We start from the raw sequence: 19,045 nt of genomic DNA, 5'->3' as shown, positions 1-19,045 counted from the left end.
CCTCCCAGCCTCCCCCAGAGGACACTCCGCACATTTCCTTGGTCTTCAGCTGCTAGTTCGGGGACCTGCTGGGTCTCACCGCTGCTGGGACACCTTCCTCTTCCTCCTGGACACTGAGAATTCAGGGACAGCCCTGGGCCCCTGGAAGGGAGGCGTGGGGCCCGTTGTCCTGTGCTCTGGGCAGCCCGGCTGTGCAGGCCACAGTCAGCTCGGCCACTCGACCCTGTGTCCAGTGGGCGCACAGAGGGGCATTTCGTTGACGTGAGCTCGGGTCCCTCTCCACCCCACACACCCTGGCCGGTCAAGATGAACCCTCCAGCCGAGGCTGCATGGTCACAGGAGCAGGGCCAGGCACCCCCTGCCACCAGAGCGACTGCCACTTCTCTCTGCCGTGTCCCTTCTGTGGGGCTGGCGTGCCTGTCAGGCCAGGGGCTCTTCTGGGTGTGGGATGACATTGATGGGGCAGCAGGGGACACGGTGGTGCCTCTTGCTGTCTCCTAGGTCCTAGGAAGCAGCTCAGGGCCTGATGTCACTGCTGCTGGGGACCCAGGCTGGGGACCAGGAAGGGAGCGGTGGCAGCAGCTGGGCCCGAGCTCAGGTGGCCCTACTTCTCTGTGACGCGGGTCTGTGGACAGAGGGGCACGTGCCCAGCACCCAGGCCAGGACTCGCCTCAGAGCCTGAGATTGTCACGTGAGCTGAGGTCGTCCTCTGGGCTGAGGGTGACTCCTGGGGCACAGGAGGGGACACGGTCCCCTCCGTCCCATGCTTGGCCACCACAGAGCCTGCACAGGCTTACAGGGAACAGGAGCCCGTGGCCGCGGACAGGCAGAGGTATCCCCGTGTCCTTGGTCTCTGCGAAGGCCACCTGTCGGGGGAGTTTAAAGCAGGGCGAGGCCTGGGGAGGAGGCGGGGGCTGGGATGGCGGCTGGTTCTTCAGGGCAGCAGTGCATTCGTCACCTGCAAACCGGTGACACGACTTTGCCCTGGGCTCCGTCTGCCAATGTCCTCGGTGACGCTCCAGCTCTTGGAATCCAGGGCTCACTTCAGGCCTGGCTGGTCCCCAACTCTGTCCCTCCAGCTTGGCCGAGCAGCCCGGGACCCAGGCCATGAGAAGCAGGGCTGTGAGCCACACGTGGTCCTGGGAGGGTCTGGCACAGGTCCCCATGGCCACCAGTTTGTCCCCAACATGGCCTGTGAGGCCCCAGCGTCATTGCAGGGGTGAAGGGAGCCAGGGCACCCCAGACGCGGGGCGGGCCAGCCTCCAGAAGGTGGCCATACGTCCACCCTCTGGCAGCTGTATGGGGCGGAGGCTGAGTTGGAGCCAGAAGGCAGGGCTGGGGTGATAAGAGCTTAGTGCCTCGCTTTGGCTGAGGCCAGCCTTCCACTCATGATCCTCCTTCCTCAGCCTCCCAAGCCGCTGGGATTACAGGCATGCACCACCGTGCCTGGCCGTATCCCAGATCTTCAAGGTGGACTACAAGGTCTACACGGCAGGTAGGCGGGCAGGAGCCTGCTGACCGTGAGGACAGGAGAGAAGGTTGATGTGGCTGGGGCTTGGTGGTTGTGAGAGATGATGCAGTGAGACTGTGGCCCTGGGAGTGTCATACTGCTTAGGCGTGTATTTCAACTAAGTGGTTTTCAGTTAGGGCAGGCAGGGCCAAGGGGGGTTGCAGCCTTGGCCACCACAGTCTCCAGTAGGTCACGTTAAGAATTCGGGCTCAACCTCAGAGCACTGGAAAAAACATTTATGTGTTTTAACCAGGGTGCGATATGATCATGGCTACTTGTCTCCTTTGAGTCCAAAGCCTGATTTTTCCCCCTCCAGGTTTTTGGTACTGAAAGTCCTCTTAGCACACACTGACCTGCTCGCTGTGCACATCACCCTTCCCCTGAGTAGGGGATCCCAAAGAGCAGGAAGCAAAGTGAGCTAGAGATGGGCTGCAACCCCCCTTGGCCCTGCCCGCCCCAACCAAAAACCCCCAGTTGAAATACTCGCCTAAGCACTATGACATGTTGCAGCTGGCCCATGTTCACCCAAGAAGTGTCCAGTGTGGGGATGCCCATCATCTGGCAGCATGAGAGAGAGACTGGGGTGCCATTTGTTAGGGGGGAGATTCTGTAGAAAGTGGGGTCCCTGGAAGGGGATGGGAGAGAAAAGAAGAGTTAAAATGGGGATCATTGGCAGCTAAAAGTCCAGAAAATACCAGCTCAGGTTTGCTCCTTCACTTGGTGCACCTGTTGTGGTCACTACCTCAAGCAAAGCCAGGGCGTAGAGATGGATGAGCCTCTAGGAGCATCTTCCTGAGAGACCTCTGGGGTCGGTCCCCAGGTTCTGTGATGCTGTGAGCTCTAATAGGGACTTCTTAGAACTCCCTTTTGAAAGCACCTGTCTCCTATTCTGCCGGCTCCTGGTTGGCAGCCTCACCTCGTGGAGTCACAGAAACAGACGGCCAGAACAGGACCTGGCCGCCTGGAGTTAAATCCTGACTTTGCCTTCAGGTTGCTGTGTGTCCCAAGGCTGCCAGCTGCCCCTCTCTGAGCAGCTTCCATTTTCCTCTTTGTAAAATGGACAAAATTGAGATAGACGCTCTCTCTGAGATCCCCCGTGCGGACATTTTACATCCCCAGCTCCTCTGCTGGCTGGCCGTGGGGCCCACGGAAGTAGACAGAACACCCCTTGGGTTGTGGATGTCCTGCTCTGCTGCCTCCAAGTGCTGGTCCCAGGCAGCAGCACCCCAGAGGTGGGGGCCTGACCCCGCCCTCCCCGCATCTTGCAGGTGCACCCTTTGCTCCCGGGCTCGGCCACTGTCCTAATCCATGACCTGTGCCTGCCCTTCCTGGCCCTGGCCAAGGCCACCGTCCATGTCTCAGACATCCACGAGCTGTATGTCCGCGTGGTCGACAAGGTCAGTGAACATGTCCCCGTCTCCTCAAAGCTGGCCTTCCTGCTGCCCTTGGGCTGCTCTGAGCTCCCTGGCTGGACGGGGGGGGGGGGGGGGGGGGGGTAGCATCTCCGTTGTTGTCCGGTTTCCTCATCCAGCCGACATCCGCGGGGCTCAGCCATAGACCTTGTCGAGGTCTGCTAAGCCAGCCTGGCCTGGGACCCGCATCCTCCAGCGCCCGTAGGTTACACAGCAGCCGGGCCCCCGACCTTCTCTGGAGTTTCACCACCCTGGGGAGAGCTCAGGGCCGCCAATTGCTCTTGCAAAATGGTAAATAATAGATGTGGGTTTTCTTTGGCCTCATCAGGAAACTTTTTATTTATCTTATTATTATTATTGGTTTTTGGTACCAGGACTGATCCCAGGGGTACTCGGCCCCTGAGCCCCGTCCCCAGCCCTTTTTGTATTTTATTGAGAGACAGGGCCTCACTGAGTTGCTTAGGGCCTCGCTATTGCTGAGACTCACAATCCTCCTGCCCCAGCCTCCCGTGCCACTGGGATTATAGGCACCCAGCTCATCAGGACATTTTTATGACTCCGAATATCAGAGGTAACCCACGCCAGGCTTCCAGGGGGTTGCTGTCAGCCCCTTGTTTGACCCAGTGGGTGTAACGGTTGGTGATTAAAAGGCAAATGTTCAGGCAGCTTAGGCTACTTACCTAAAAAGTATCATTAGCTAAAGAGCTAACATTCCCGACCGGGTCTTAACTATTCCTCCCATAATCTGATTTCTGCTGCTCATTTGCTTACTAGATTCCTTTTTCTTTGCTCAGCATTTCCAGCCCCCACTTGCTATTATGCACTTCCAGATGTGAACTGTTCAGTTGGTGAGCACTTATTGAGCTCCTGCTGAATGCATGATGGAGTTATAAGCTATCTATATATTTTTTCTTTTTTTTTTTTTTGGATGGGGGTACCAAGGATTGGACTCAGGAAAACTCAACCCCTGAGCCGCATCCCCAGCCCTATTTTGCATTTTATTTAGAGACAGGGTCTCCCTGATTTGCTTAGGGCCTGGCTGTTGCTGAGGCTGGCTTTGAACTCGCGATCCTCCTGCCTCAGCCTCCCGAGCTGCTGGGTTGACAGGCGTGTGCCACCTAGCCTGGCCTAAGCTATACCTTATTTTCGGGGTTCCGTGGTTCATCCATTAAGAGTAGGGAGTGGAATTTATGTCTCTTAGTGTCCCCAAGCCCTGTTGTATACAGTAAGTACTTAATTGGTGTTCGTTTGTTGATTGACCTAGTCCAGAGAGAGGTCATCCCGGGCGACTCATCGCCAGCTCCTAGGGCATTGGTTTTGAGGTCACTGTCCCCACCTGAGGGAACTGGTCCTTCACGCCTCTGTCCCCCCCACGCAGGTGGAGATTGGGAAGACGGTCAAGGCCCACGTCCGAGTGCTGGACTTCTACAAGAAGCCTTTCCTGACCAAGTACTTTGCCTTCATGGACCTCAAGTTGCGGGCGGCGTCCCAGATCATCACCCTGGTGTGAGTCCTCCGGGGGGCCAGGCGGGCTTCTCAGGGACAGTGCTGGCCCGACTGCGCCCTCCCCGGCAGGCCTGACCCGGAGGTGAAACCCAGCGGCCCGTCTGTTTCAGGGCCCTGGACGAAGCCCTGGACAGCTACACGGCTGCGTTCCTGGTGCACGGCACGGCCATTGGCCAGACCAGCCTGACCGCAAGCGTGACCGATATCGCGGGACAGAGGATCAGCTCGACCCCGCAGCAGATTGAAGTAAACCGGCCCTTCTCGCGCCCTGTGGGGGTCTGCCCATGCTGGGGGAGGGTGTCTTCTGGGTGACAGGCTGGACGGTCCAGCAACAGACCAGGAAGTCACCACGGAGAGGCCCTGATAAAATGTGTGCCCGTCCTGGCTTCTGAGGAGACGGTCTCTACCCGGCCCTGGGGCCGGGAGGCAGGTCTCAGCGCTGGAGGGAGGTGGCTGGGGGTTTTGCTTTTTGGAACCAGGGCTTAAAGCCAGGGGCCCTTGACCCCTGAGCCCCATCCCCAGCCCTGTTTTGCATTTTATTTAGAGACAGGGTCTCCCTGAGTTGCTCAGGGCCTCACTTTTGCTGAGGCTGGCCTCCAACTTGCCATCCTCCTGCCTCAGCCTCCCAAGCCGCTGGGATGACAGGTGTGCACCCCTGAGCCCAGCCTGAGGGTTTCTCATCTCCCTCTGTGACACAGGGAGTCTGTGAGGCCCTAAGGAGGGGCATGCCTTGTCACATGGCAAGGGGAGGGGCAAGAACTGTTCCCAGAGAGTGGCCCGTAGGGAAGTGGCAGACGCACTGTGTCGACCTGACCTGAGCCTCCTCCCAGGCGCCTGGGGGCTGAGCTCCTGCCATGGAGCTGTGCGGGCAGAGGGGTCACTGAGCCACCTGGAGCCACCCAGGGCAGGCCGCTCTGGGGAAGGCAGCCCTGAGGCCCCCGTCTCCATGTGACACGGGGCTCTGCCGGGTCCTTACAGCCAAGGCCGCTGGGTCCAAAGCACCCTGTTGTTTGGACCCTCCAAGGGACTTGGCCCCGCAGGGGCCAGTGGGCTTTGTTGACCTGCGTCCTAAGCTGGCAGGGTCCATGCCTGCCTCCAGGGACAGTGCAGAACTTCAGGGAACGGAGTAGGCTTCCAGGGGATGGTGCTGGCCTCCAGGGGACGGTCACCTTCCTCCCCCTGGAGCAGCCCTGGGTGGCTGACCCTCCTACCGTGGGCAGCATCCTGGCGGCTCCCATGGCCACGGGGACTTGTGGGGCTGCCCAGGGGGTGGGGACCTGCCGTGTGGGGGGCGCCGTGTCCCTTCTGCCTGCCCCTTGGCCCCTCTTTGCACTTCAGAAACCCCGAGAATGCTGGAGTCGATGGCCGCCGGGCTCCTCACGTCCTCAGGGATCTGGAGGACCTTGGGAGCCAGAGGTGGCAGACAGTGACGCGTGTGAGCCCCCAAGGGCTGCGTCCCCATCACAGGACCTGCCTTGGGCTCTGTGGGGCTGTCCTGGGCCAGAGGACGCACATCCTACCAAGGCCCCGCGGCCACCCGTGGCTGCCGGTCCACTGTCCGGCGTCGCCGTCCGACCTCTGCCCACCAGCTCCTGAGGCCTGGGCGCCGTACCCCATGTGGCCCCCGTGACCGAGGCTCACCCGTCCTCTGCCGTCCCCTCAGGTCTTCCCCCCGTTCAGGCTGATTCCCAGGAGGGTGACGCTGATCATCGGGGCCACGATGCAGGTAGGAGCCTGTGGCCTCTGCTGGCCCGAGGGTGGACGTTCCTGACGCGCGGTGAAGGGGCCCACGAAGCCATGCGTCTGCCCCCGCAGGTCACCTCCGAGGGCGGTCCCCAGCCGCAGTCCCACATCCTCTTCTCCGTCAGCAACACCAGCGTGGCCACTGTGGGCAGCACAGGGCTGGTCCGTGGCCTGGCCGTGGGCAGCGGCACCGTGTCGGGCGTCGTGCAGGCGGCGGACGCGGACACCGGCAGGGTCATCGTGGTCTCCCAGGTATCCCTGAGCCCGTGGTGGCCGGCACCGGCCACGCCTGGGGTGGGGAGCCCTGCAGGTCGGTGTCCTGGGTCCAGGCAGCCCCGTGTGGCCAGCAGTGCCAGGCACTCCTGGGGACCTGCCCCCTGGACCTGCCCTCCCTGTGTGTCCCCTCCTGGGACAAGCTGTCTGCGTGGGCCCTGTCCCCGGGTGCCTCCTGCAGGCCGAGGCTCCCGGGTCCTCGCTGCCCCGCGTGGGGCCAGGCCACCACCACACCCTGTGCCCCCAATGGGTGGACCCTGCGCGGTCCTCTCCTGGGTCCTCAGCTCTGTGCCTCTGGCTCCCGTTTGCAGAGAGGCCCCCGGGGTGACCAGCCAGTGTCCCTGTCCTCGTGTGGCAGGTCTGGGACGTGGCCGGGCTCTCGGTCTGGCTGGCTCGTTTCCAGTGAGGTTTGATTATGTGCCGGGGACAGAGGAGGGGACACTGTGTGGGTGACAGTGTGCGCGCGCTCAGGAGGGGACACTCTGTGGGTGACAGTGTGCGCGCGCTCAGGGTCGTGCCCCGAGTGTGGCGGATTGAGAATTAGTCAGGGGTGGCACCTCCAGGAGGGACCCTGAGCCACCTGCCACAGTTGGGCGTCCCCAAGCCTCTGCTGGGGGGACAGGTCCTGATTGCTCCTCCTGGTCACCAGACAGCTGTCCCTGCTGGGCGGGCCACCTGCCCCGCCTGCGTGGGGGGCTCCAGGCCGGGGGTCAGCCTCCGAGGTCCGCTGCCTTTCCCGGGTCGGGCATCCCCTGGAGCGGAGGCCGGGTCATCTCCACGGCTGTGAGAGGCTCAGGGGGTCCCCAGAGGCCTTGGGTCCCCTTGGCATCCTTCACCTGCGGTGACCCAGGCCCTCAGGTGCAGGTTGGGTCCCTGCTGCCGGCCACACTGAGCGCTGGGGGCTGAGGACAGCCCCCGGGACGTGTAGGGCCACCGGGGACAAGGGCCTCTTCAGATCTCAGCTGGTGTCCCTCACCCAGAAGCGGGTCCCCTCTGAGCAGCCCGAGCCCTCTGAGCTCAGGGCGTGTGATCCTGCTTCCCAGGCGGACTTTGATCCAACCACGAGTCCATCGATGGACTCCTCCGCATGCAGCTTCAGTGCGGGCTTCCAAGCATCCGGGTGACCCCAGAGGCTTTGTGAGCAGCAGGGGACGCCAGCCCTGAGCGCCCGGAAGCTTCCACGGGTCCAGAGGCCCTGGGCGCCTTGCTGGCTTCTCTCTCCAGGGCAGGGACCCGGCTCCTTCTCTCTGGGGCCAGACAGAGGACGACAACCCTGCCCCCTCCCCACCGCCCTTCCTCCCTGTGGCCTGGCCTGGCTGGCCCCCTGGCTTCCTGGACCCACGTCCATGTCGAGCTGCATCTGGTCAAAGCTTCCAGGACCAGCTGTCCAACCCCAGTTCTGAATCAGGCCTCTTAATGGAGATGCACCAGAGAGGGAGGACCCGGGTGGGGGGGAAGAGAGTGAGTGCTTTTCAGGACCAGCTGAGTGCCCAGGGTTGACAGCAGTCAGGAGGTACAGGGTCCCCTTGAGCCTGTCAGCAGGCCTGGAGGGGTTAGTAGCCTGAGCACAGCCCAGGTCAGCTGCTCAGGTCAGCAGGCCACTGAAGTGGGCATTTGGTCAGATCAAGAGGAGCATGGAGTTGAGGATGTGGGAGTATATGCAGTCTGTTCTCACCGCACCCTGTGGCTCCTGTGTGCCTCCCTGTGTCCTGAGTCAGGGAGAAGGACGAGCTGGATTTGGGGTTGGGAGGACCTAGAGACCTATCCTGCGAGGACCATCCACTGAGAGAGCAGGCCCCAGCAAGCCTGCCATGCTAACATGGGTCAGCTGAGCCGCTGGGCCTCAAGGGAGGCTCAGGGGCCAGGTGGAGACTCCGAAGTGCCCGCAGCCTGAGCCCAGTCTCTTCCCAGGATCTGGTGGAGTTAGAGGTGGTGCAGCTGCGGGCGGTGAGGATCCGCGCACCCATCACGCGCATGAGGACAGGCACCCAGGTGAGGACCGGTCGGGATGGCGCTCCGTGTCCTGATTCTGAAGAAGCCACTGTGAGGGCACTTCCCTGGGCCAGAGCCAGGTGTCCATGGCACCCAGCTCAGGCTCGGTTCTGGGCCTGGGGTGGGGTGGCGTGCAACATGAGCATAGCGTCTCCCCTCGGGGTCCACTCGGCCTCCTCCCTGAGGGCGAGGCTGCCCATCCTCCACCTTGGGTAGCACCTGGGTAGCAGGAGCCCCTACCCCGTGCACCTGTGAGGTTGGCCGGTGAGCGGATGGACGTGGACAGCCCGATTCATGTGCACAGCCAGGGATGCTGCCCCTTGGCACCCAGGGGGCCTGGTTCCCGGAGTCCCTGCCAATACCAAGACCTAAGAGTGCCCTCGTCCCTCGTGTGAAGCGCCCTGTGGGTGCAGGGGCCCGTGTGTCCTCCCGTGCACCTGGGGTCGTCCCCAGCATCCCCAGGGTGAGGTCAGACAGTTCTCAGGCCTGTGCAGCTGGCTGCGGGTGTGGCTTGCACCGCGTGTCCCCAGTCTGCCACCTGGAGTCGGGCTGGGGGCCAGCTGCGCCCGCCCACAGGCTGAAGGAGCCGGGCTGCCTGTGCCCACGCCCCACAGACAGAGGCCCCTGCTGGCCTGGGAGGGTCAGCAGGAGGGTGCGGACCTCGGGCAGCGTGGGCTGAGTGGCCAGGGATGTCCACAGGCCTCCTACAGCCCCAGGGCTCCTTCCAGAAAGGCACCTGGTCATGCACAGCCCCCTGGCAGGGAGGGACAGGCTGGTCCCCGGTGGTTGGACTATCTGGTGTTTGGTCAGGGCTCCCAGAACCTGTGTCCAGCCCGAGTCCGCGCAGGGTGGACGTGGGCAGAGAGGCAGAGCCCCTGGAGGAGGGTCCCCAGCCTGGGTGCGCAGGTGCTCACAGGCCCGGCTCTCCCGCCCCCAGATGCCCGTCTATGTCACCGGGATCACCAACAACCAGAGCCCTTTCTCCTTTGCAAACGCCGTGCCCGGCCTGACCTTCCACTGGTCGGTCACCAAGCGCGACATTCTGGAGCTACGTGGACGGCACCACGAGGTAGGGCCCAGTCTGCCTCCCGGAGGGCGGGCGGCCTCAGGGCCCTGGGGGCCTCTCCCAGGGCAGGGGACACAGGCCGTGTGGTTTATCACAGACGTCCTGCAGCGGGCCCTGTGGGGGACCCCACAAAAGCCAGCAGCCCCCACGTAACACTCCCACGCACACACGGGGCTCCAGGCCCCGCTCAGTGACCCCGCGTCCCAGGCACCATGCAGAGTGGCCGGTGGCCTTGTGTGGGTGACTGCCGTCTGTGTGGCCCTGGGTCAGCAGATCTGACCCCGGCTGAGGGCAGTGGCCTTGGGGAAGAGGGTGCCCCCAGGCCTGTCCCTGAGCCCCTCACTGCCTTCCAGGCGTCCATCCACCTGCCCTCGCAGTACAACTTCGCCATGAGCCTGCTCGGCCCGGCCAAGGGCCGCACGGGGCTGAGGGTGGTGGTCAAGGCCCTGGACCCCTCGGCGGGACAGCTGCACGGCCTTGCCAAGGAGCTCTCGGACGAGATCCAGGTCCAGGTACCCACAGGACACAGCCGTGAGGGCAGCAGACAGTGCAGGGGCCCGGCCCAGAGCTCGGGGCTGGGCCCCTGGTGTGGGGGACCCTCCCTGCACTGAGGGGCTGCGCCTGCCTGGGGAGGACGGGCCGAGGGGGAGTGTGTCACCCTGGGGAGAGCCCAAGGGTGGTGTCACCAGACTGCGTGCAGGGATTCTGCCGGTGGCAGGGTTGGCAGCAGATCTGAGCAGCAAAGGCCTGGTGACCAGGAACCATCGGTGGGTTCCAGGAACAGCAGCTGGGCCTAGTTCAGGGGAGGGCGGGGCCTGCTCAGGGGAGGGCGGGGCCTGCTCAGGGGAGGGCGGAGCCTGCTCAGGGGAGGGCGGGGCCTGCTCAGGGGAGGGTGGATCCTGCTCAGGGGAGGGCGGAGCCTAGCTCAGGGGAGGGTGGAGCCTGCTCAGGGGAGGATGGAGCCTGCTCAGGGGAGGGTGGATCCTGGTTCAGGGGAGGGAGGAGCCTGCTCAGGGGAGGGAGGAGCCTTCTCAGGGGAGGGTGGGGCCTGGTCAGGGGGAGGGCGGGGCCTGCTCAGGGGAGGGCGGAGCCTGCTCAGGGGAGGATGGAGCCTGCTCAGGGGAGGGTGGATCCTGGTTCAGGGGAGGGAGGAGCCTGCTCAGGGGAGGGAGGAGCCTACTCAGGGGAGGGTGGAGCCTTCTCAGGAGAGGGTGGAGCCTAGCTTAGGGGAGGGTGGAGCCTGCTCAGGGGAGGGTGGAGCCTTCTCAGGGGAGGGAGGAGCCTGCTCAGGGGAGGGCGGATGGGCCCTGCTTGTGGTCAGGAGTCAGGCCTTGGGTGGGGCCTCATGACAAAGGACCAGCTGCCTAGGGGGCAGGGAGCCAGCTGCCCTACCGAGTCTGGGAGAGGGGATGTAGGTGGTGGGCTCCTTAGGAGTCCTGCTGCCCCCGTGTGCTCCGGGAGCCCTGGAGCATGGCAGAGGGGAGGGAGCCGGACGGGCCACAGCAGAGAGAGACGCTTGTTCTGAGATGGCGACAGGGAGGACAGGATGTCTCAGGGGCAGGGGTCCCCGAGCAGGACTGCGGGCCTGATCTCCCTGCTGTGGAGTCTCTGTGACACAGGCCGAGGCTGAGGGAGAGGCGGGTGGCCCAGCTCCCACGGGGTGCAGGCGGCTGCTGCTCCTGGGCCACCAGCCCCATCGTGTCCCCGGCCGTGGGGCAGGTGGTCTGCCGTTGGTCTGGTCCTGACCCCCAGCCCCCACTGGTGGATAAGGGGACTCGGGCGTGCCATGGGACACCCAGCTCACCCTCTTTCCCAGGTTTTCGAGAAGCTGCGGCTGCTGAACCCCGAGATAGAAGCAGAACAAATATTAATGTCCCCCAACTCGTTTATCAAGCTGCAGACAAACAGGTACATGTCCCGGCTCCTGTTTGCAGCGGGGCTGGGAGCTGCCCCCGCCCATGCCCATCTGGACGCCCCGGGGGCCTTCTGGGCACTGGGCTGGGCCTGGGCAGCCGCTGCCCATCTCTGGTCTCCTCGGGGGCCGCCCGCTTCCCGCAGCCTAGAAACATCTTCCACTCACGGGGGAAGCTCGGGGTTGAAAAGGGGAACAAGTTCCAACTTGGACTGTTAAATATTTCAAATGACTCAGCAGAGGAGCCCATGAATTAACCAGAGTGACCTCACCTGGGACCAGGTCAAGTGCGCCTCGCAGCCCTGCCCAGACCCGCAAGGACGAAGCTGCCCTGTAATGAGGTCCCCGGGCGGTGGCTGTGCACATTAACGTCCGAAAAGTGCATCTTTAAAGGCTCTGAGCAGACGTGATTCCCACCTGACCCTCACAGGGACAGGGACACTTTTCCTAAGGAGCACTCGTGCTTGAATGACGGTTGCCAAGGGCCCGGGGGCCGAGTTCCATGTTTTATGAACGCACAGCCAGGGAGTGTTCAGCCGGAAGTAACTCAGTGCCCAGCACTGTGCTAGGCCCCAGGAATGCAGGCAGAGGTGGATGGCACGAGGTGACATGGGGTGACAGCAGGAGCCTATCAAGAAAGGGGCCATACGGCCAAGCCAGGGCTCAAGTAAGAGCCGCTGGCCCCCAGATTTAGGGGAGCCCCTGCCCAGATTCAGGTCTTGACCCGGGGGCCTTGGAGGACCCCTGGAGCCCCGCGGGTTCTGAGCGGGGAGCTAAGGAGGCAGCCAGCAAGAGACACGGCCCAGACCACCTGGAGGGCGCAGGACACCACAGGACGTCCCCGGGCTCAGCGCCTGCTGACGGTGTCCGTGACCCCTCTCCGGGTCCAGTGAGCGGCCCCAGAAATAGGACGGGGCACTCGGCCTCCCCTTTCCGAGCTGACGTGGCCACTTGTCCTCAGAGCCAGAGGCTTTCTGGCTTAGGTCTCCTGGGGGTGGCTGACGAGGCCGCAGACGGCGACGGCACACACCGCGCTGCAGGCAGATGGTCGATCTCCAGGCATCGACCAGGGCCCTTGGCCGAGTCGTCCCCCACCCCCGCCGCAGCCATCTGTAGAAACAGATGTCTTCCCCCAGGGACGGTGCCGCGGCTCTTTGCTACCGTGTCCTGGAGGGGCCTGAGAAGGTTCCCGTGGTGCATGCCGATGAGAGGGGCTTCCTGGTGTCTGGCTCTGTGATCGGGACGTCCACTGTGGAAGTGACCGCTCAGGAGCCTTTCGGGGCCAACCAGACCATCATCATTGCTGTGAAGGTGGGTGACACTTGGCCCTGTTTTGGATGACAAAATGCAAAGCTCAGAGGCTCGTGTTTCCTCTTTCTGGTGTAAAACTGGTTCACCCAGCCGGGGGCCCGCGGTGCACACCTGTGATCCCGGGAGCTCAGGAGGCTGAGGCAGGAGGATCGCCAGGTGGAGGCCAGCCTCAGCCACTTAGCAAGGCCCTGAGCGACTCAGCGAGACCCTGTCTCTAAATAAAATGCAAAAAGGGGCTGGGGACAGGGCTCAGGGGTGAAGCACCTCTGGGTTCAGTTCCCGATAACAAACACAAAAAAATGTGTTCACTCTCCAGCTGCAAACCGTGGATAGGGATTTACATAAGAGTCACCCAGGGACAAAATCTTGGACAGGTGTGTGGCCGTTGGAGCCAAAGACCCCGAGAGGTCACCGATTCCACCCACCTTGTTTCATAGATGGGTAACAAGTCAAGTGAGGGCCTCGGTCAGCCTGGGGGCCCAGGGCTGGTGCCCCGACCCCACGGGTGCACTGCCTGCCTTGCCTGATCCCTAACGTGGCCACCCCCGCGAGTGGAGCCCCTGCGGGGGCCACCCAGGGACGAGCAAGGTCGATCCTTGACCAAATGCTGTGCGCGTGCCGGAGACCCCCCCATGAGACTCGTCAAGCTCATGAAAGTGGCTGAGTGCTCATCCTGTTTCAGCATGCACGTGCTGAGCACTAACTGTATACCAGCCACTGCCTCCTGGGTCTTTGTGGTGACTTTGGACTTGGGAAGGGTGGCTTTGTGGCCAGGAGATCTGTGCCTGGGATCCAGAGAGATTTGATGAGTTGCGATTTATGGGACTCGGGTTCCTCCGTCACCTGGGGCCCGTCAAGGGGCATTGTTCCCGCCTCACGTGCCCCCAGAGCCAGGTGACAGCCGGTGGTGCTTAAGCAAGGAGCACAGTGCTCTGGTCTCTCCAGGTCCTGGACGTGGGTGGCCTGGGTGGCACCCGGGGGACTTGGCCTGCACAGTTGGAGGCGGAAACCGGGTCCTAAGCGTGGCGCTCTGGAGGCCCGTCCCCGGCTCAGGGGTGTCATTGTATTGCTCCTGTCCCCCAGGTGTCCCCTGTCTCCTACCTGAGGATGTCCATGAGCCCTGTCCTGCACATCCGGGACAAGGAGGCCCTGGCGGCCCTGCCCCTGGGGATGACCGTGACCTTCACCGTCCACTTTCATGACCACTCTGGAGACGTCTTCCACGCGCACAGTTCGGTCCTCAGCTTTGCCACCAACAGGTAGGGTGTGGGTGACACCGTTGTCACAGCCCCGCCCGGGGTGCCCCTGGTTCCACCCAGCGCGGCGGCAGGTGGGGACTCGGGCTCAGCCACCGGCAGGACCCAGTGCTGTCCAATTCAAATCTGTTTTTATTCTGGGGGTCACTTGTGGTTTCCCAGGGAGGGGCCACCTGGCCGGGGGAGGGAGCCTCGGCAGAGGGAGCGTCCTGCCAGAGGTGACCACTGCAGCCTGGGCTTCCCACAGCTGGTGGCCGAGCTGGCAGAGCGGGACTTTAGGAGACGGGCACCAGCTGCTCTCCAAGGGCCAGCCGTTTAGCGCACCCGTCACGCCACGTGGCAGGCACAGTGTCACCGGCGCACAGAGGGGACGTGGCGAGGCTGTCCCACGGCAGAGGCCTTCTCTTTGGGTCACTCTCCTCCTGGCCACGGTCTCCCTTCTGGGTGTGGGGTGGCGGTGCTGGCCCGGGGTGGCCGGGGGCTGTGGCCTCTGTCCCGCGAGGCCCTGGGGCTCCGTCCAGCTGATCCACTCCCTGTGTCCAGAGAGGACTTCGTGCAGGTCACCAAGGGCACCACCAACAACACCTGCGTCCTGCGCACAGTCAGCGTGGGCCTGACGCTGCTGCGCGTGTGGGACCCCGAGCACCCCGGCCTCTCCGACTACGTGCCGCTGCCCGTCCTGCCGGCCATCGCTCCAGAGCTGCCCGGCACCGTGGTGGTCGGGGATGTCCTCTGCCTGGCCACCGTGCTCACCGGCCCCGAGGGTGAGAGAGCCGACCGGGGGGTCTCGGGGTCACTGTGCCTGCCAGGGTGGGAGGGGGACCCCAGGGTGCCCTGAAGGGGTCAGGAACGGCCACCAGAGGGCCACATGGGCCATGTTGGCTTTGGAGATGAACCTGCCTGGGCAGCAGGGCCACTCCCTAGTGGGCACCCGGGGAGGGTGGCCTTGGGGACGGTCCCCCTGGGGACGGTCTGCTGGGCAGCCACAGTCCGCAGAGCAGGTGCGCCAGGAGGGACCACCAGGACGTGGCCACGGAGGCGGGCAGGGAGGCTGAACCACGAGGCCCCTCGTGGGCAGGGGCCGGGAAGAGGCTGGCGAGGTCGCGGGCAGCCGGTCCTCCATGGGGGGACGGGTGACATGGGGCCTCTCCTCCCAGGTGCCCCAGGAACCTGGAGCTCTTCAGCCGACAGCATCCTCCAGGTCGACCCCAAGACGGGGGTGGCCGTGGCCCGGGACGCGGGGTCCGTGACCGTGCACTACGAGGTCCCTGGGCACCTGAGGACCTACAAGGAGGTAGGGCAGTGGGCGCTGGGCCTGGCCCACCCTCTGCGGGCAGCAGCGCCCTGGCCTGTGGCCGGGAACACCTGTCCTTTAAATCAGTACCGTGTGTCCAGGGCTCGGCCAGGACCTGGGTCCCCAAACCTGCAAGTGCTCAGTCGGGTCCCTCACGTGCTGCGGCACGGTGTGACCTGTGGCCTGTGCGGTCCTGCGTCCACTCTGAGTCGTCCCTGGGTGGCTGGTGACAGCAGGGAAGCGCCGTGTGCCCTGTGACCATGCTGTGCTGTTCAGGGGGGACAAGACCCCCGGGCCTCCTCCCCAGAGGCCACTCCTCTCAGGGGAACCTAAGAAAAACGCTCAGGCCACCAAGGCCGCCTGAGTCACCGAGGCCACCTGAGCTGCCTGAGGCCACTGAGGCCACCTGAGTCACCAAGGCCACCTGAGCTGCCTGAGTCCATCTGAGTCGTCTGGGTGCCACGGGCTGGGTCAGCCGCCCGGACTCTGAGGTGGAAACAGCTTCCCACGGTCCCCAAGCCTCCACGGTCCCCAAGCCTCCGTGGTCCCCAAGCCTCCGTCTCCCCATGTTAGAGCAGGGAGGGGACGGGAGGTGACCGCATGGGTCGGTGCCAGTGCCCATGCACCAGGGCCCAGCAGCCACCAATGGTTCCCGAGGGAAGCTCAATGATGTGACGTCACCCACAGATCAAAGCCACCAGGTCACCTTCGGAGCCTTCTGGAGGCACCAACCCTTTGGCTCCATGTTTCTGGCTGAGGACGGGTCAGCGTGGACCCTGGTGGCACATGAGTGCCGTGCCTGTGTGGCCGGGGACCGGGCGTGTCCTGCCGTTGGCAAAGCTGGCCTCCTGGAAGGGCCCAGCCGTGGTCGGGGGCAGGCAGGTCCCGGGGCGCAGGGCCCTGGGTGGCTGCTGGAAGGAGGGCTGCACGTCCTGGGCCTGGCCAGTCTCTGGTCAGATCCTGGAGGCGTCAGGTCTGGGCAGCTGGTCCCGCGGCTGAGCACAGGTGACCACAGGGAACAGGGCTGGGGTGACCCCGTCCACGTGGATGACCAGGCGCACACGGCCCTCCATGAGGGGAGCCGGGGCAGGGGGTGGGCAGCACAGTGGGGGTCATAGTGGGTCCAGGTGGGGGTCGCGTCTCTACGTGGGGCTGTCAAGAAACCTGGGGCCTCCGGTGTCCCCAAGGGTGGGCGGGACACGGGGGCTGGGCGCAGGGCTGGGGACGAGGCCCAGCCACAGGCATCAAGTGGGACACGGACTGGGGTGGAGCCAGGGCCGGGTGTCCTGTCTGGGGCCGCGGTGGTCAGCCCTGTCCAGCTGGCCCCTGGGGACCTGGAAGGAGGCAGTGCCTGGGCTCTGGGGTCAGTGTGGCCTCTGCCTGTGGCCTGCAGTGGGGGTTGATGACTCTGAGTAAAGGTCAGGAGACTGAAGTGGGTCCTCTTGGCTGCGAGGCCGGGTCAGGAGCTCCTGGACAGGAAGGCCATCTGGGTGTCACAGGTGCCATGAGGTCGAGAGGGGCGCAGGCTGGGTCATGAGGTCCAGCGGACTGAGTGTACGCTGTGCTGGCCCGGTGGACAGGCCTTGGCCCTGTTGTCACCTGGGGCCGGGTGTCCGCAGGCCACAGGATCAGGGGGGGTCACGGGGGGCCCAGCATGGACGGCCAGCGGGCAGCTCTTCACCGGCTGCCTCACCCTCCACAGATCGTGGTCAGTGTCCCCCAGAGGATCGTGGCCCGGCGTGTCCACACAGCCCAGGCCAGCTTCCAGGAGGCCACAGCCTCCAGAGTGACCGTCACCGTGGGAGACAGAAGCTCTAACCTGAGAGGTCCGTGCTGCGGGGAGGTGGCTCCCGGTGTCCCTGAGCCCAGAGGCCACCCAGAGCCCAGGACCCCTGAATGGGCAGGCTCTATGCCTCCGAGCTGCGCCCAGCCACCTGTCCCCACCCAGGGGACACTCTGCTCCTGGCCGGTGTCCCTCACCTCCCTGGGGCCCACCCGTCCCTTGCCTTGCGTGGCCGGGTGTGGTGGCTGCTGGCCAGGCCTCCTGACCCCGCCCGTCCACAGGCGATTGCTCTGCTGCCCAGAGGGCGGCCATCCCGGCCCTGCGGCCCGAGGCCCTCCTCGGCTGCCACCTTCGGTTCCAGCAGGACGTCTTCGACCTCCCAGCGACGGACGTGTTCTCTGCCGAGCCGGACTTCGACGTCACACTGGGTGAGCCAGGGCTGAGGGGCTCTGCCCACCGCGGGCTGCCCGGTGGTCACGGTCTGGCTCAGGGGCCACTGTCCAGCCTGGCCCAGGGCCCTCCTGGGAGTCCGTCCTGTGCGGTGCCACCAGGGCCTGGCCTCTGTCATTCCTGTGCCCACAGGAGGCTGGCCTTCAGCCACCGCCGCACCCGCGGGACGGTGCAGGGTCAGGAGAGGCAGGGACAGGGTGGGGTGTCAGCGCAGGCGGGGGACAGGGACAAGCAAGACGCCCCTGTCTCCACAGGCCAGTACCTCTGCTCGGTCACCATGCACAGGCTGACCGACGGGCAGCTGAGGCACTTGAGCTCGAGGAGGACGCCCCTGGTGGTCATGGCCTCGGTGGCCGGGGGCCAGGCCTCCATGGAGCAGGTGGGGGCCGAGGTGCCCTTCAGCCCCGGGCTCTACGCGGACCAGACCGAGATCCTCCTGAGCAACCACCTGTCCAGCCGTGAGGTCAAGGTCTTCGGGGCCGCGGAGATCCTGGACAGCTTGGAGGTGAGCGGAGGGGTCGGGGCGTCCGCGGGGACTACAGTCGGACTTCACGTTGGCCACCCATGTGGTGACCGTCCCCAGCCCTTTTTATACTTTATTAAGACACAGGGCCTCGCTGAGTGGCTCAGGGCCTCACTAAGCGGCTGAGGCTGGCCTCCAACTTGCGATCCTCCTGCCTCAGCCTCCCGAGCCGCTGGGAGGACAGGCGTGGGCCACTGTGCCTGGCTTGGTTTTGCAGACTTTTTAAAAACTTGTATTTATTACTCGTTTGTCTGTTGGTTTGTCTGTCCGTGTGCTGGGTCCCCCGGCCAGCGGCTCTGTGGAGCGTCCCCGCAGCCTGACGTCTCTCCCAGGTCAGGTCGGGGTCCCCCGCTGTGGTGGCCTTTCTGAAGGAGAAGTCCCCGGGGCTGCCCAGCTTCGTCACCTACACGGTCGGCGTCTCGGACCCCAAGGCGGGCAGCCAGGGCCCTCTGTCCACCGCCCTGACCTTCTCCAGCCCTGCCACTAACCAGGTCCTCAGCATACCGGTGACGGTGGCCCTGGTCCTGGATCGCCGGGGGGCTGGCCCCTGTGAGTGTCGGGACGGGATGTCATGGGAGGGACTTGGGTGGGCAGGGGCAGGGCCGGCCAGCGGGGTCTCGGGGGTCAGTGGAAACCTGTGGTCAGATGCCGACTTGGAGGGTCCTAGGTGCAGGATGTCCCTGGAGGTGACAGTCACCTTTTTTTGGGCACCGAGGACTGAACTCCGGCCCCTGCACCCCCCCCCCCAGTGTTGTATCCAGAGTCGGGGTCACTGGGCAGCTGGGCCCCCTGAGGCCCTTGATGGGCCTGGGTCCCCGCAGTGGCCACAGGACCCCACTGGCCCTGGCTTCTTGTCCACTTGTGACCCCCCACAACCCCCGCTCCGGCCACAGCGTCCTCCCCTCCTGGGACCCGCCCTCCTGAGCCGTTTCTGGCTCCCAAACCCCTCGACCCTCTTGTCCCCAGGCACCATTGCCAGAGCTGCCTGTCACGGGCAGCGTGACAATGGCTCGG

General features: G+C 64.4%; 1 protein-coding gene across 1 annotated transcript in view; it reads left to right on the top strand.

Annotated features, from left to right (window-relative positions):
• Nucleotides 1–2,754: 2,754 nt before the first annotated feature.
• The window catches only part of LOC308636364 (nuclear pore membrane glycoprotein 210-like), a gene marked incomplete at both ends in the record, with an annotated part of 45,486 nt that continues 29,195 nt past the window's right edge, over nt 2,755–19,045 (top strand). Inside the window, 17 exons of the mRNA XM_081271779.1 lie at nt 2,755–2,907; nt 4,301–4,428; nt 4,539–4,674; nt 6,092–6,154; nt 6,244–6,423; nt 8,356–8,436; nt 9,374–9,505; nt 9,856–10,014; nt 11,319–11,410; nt 12,551–12,725; nt 13,809–13,984; nt 14,525–14,745; nt 15,139–15,275; nt 16,978–17,101; nt 17,340–17,486; nt 17,763–18,013; nt 18,364–18,580. Of these exons, the coding sequence (XP_081127905.1) occupies nt 2,755–2,907; nt 4,301–4,428; nt 4,539–4,674; nt 6,092–6,154; nt 6,244–6,423; nt 8,356–8,436; nt 9,374–9,505; nt 9,856–10,014; nt 11,319–11,410; nt 12,551–12,725; nt 13,809–13,984; nt 14,525–14,745; nt 15,139–15,275; nt 16,978–17,101; nt 17,340–17,486; nt 17,763–18,013; nt 18,364–18,580 (2,572 nt within the window). The remainder of the gene's footprint in view (nt 2,908–4,300; nt 4,429–4,538; nt 4,675–6,091; nt 6,155–6,243; nt 6,424–8,355; nt 8,437–9,373; nt 9,506–9,855; nt 10,015–11,318; nt 11,411–12,550; nt 12,726–13,808; nt 13,985–14,524; nt 14,746–15,138; nt 15,276–16,977; nt 17,102–17,339; nt 17,487–17,762; nt 18,014–18,363; nt 18,581–19,045) is intronic.

This window comes from Spermophilus citellus (genome assembly GCF_964194105.1).
Source record: "Spermophilus citellus genome assembly, chromosome: 17".
NCBI lineage: Eukaryota > Metazoa > Chordata > Mammalia > Rodentia > Sciuridae > Spermophilus > Spermophilus citellus.
The sequence above is the reverse complement of the archived record's forward strand: the minus strand, read 5'-3'. Positions and strand labels throughout refer to the sequence as shown.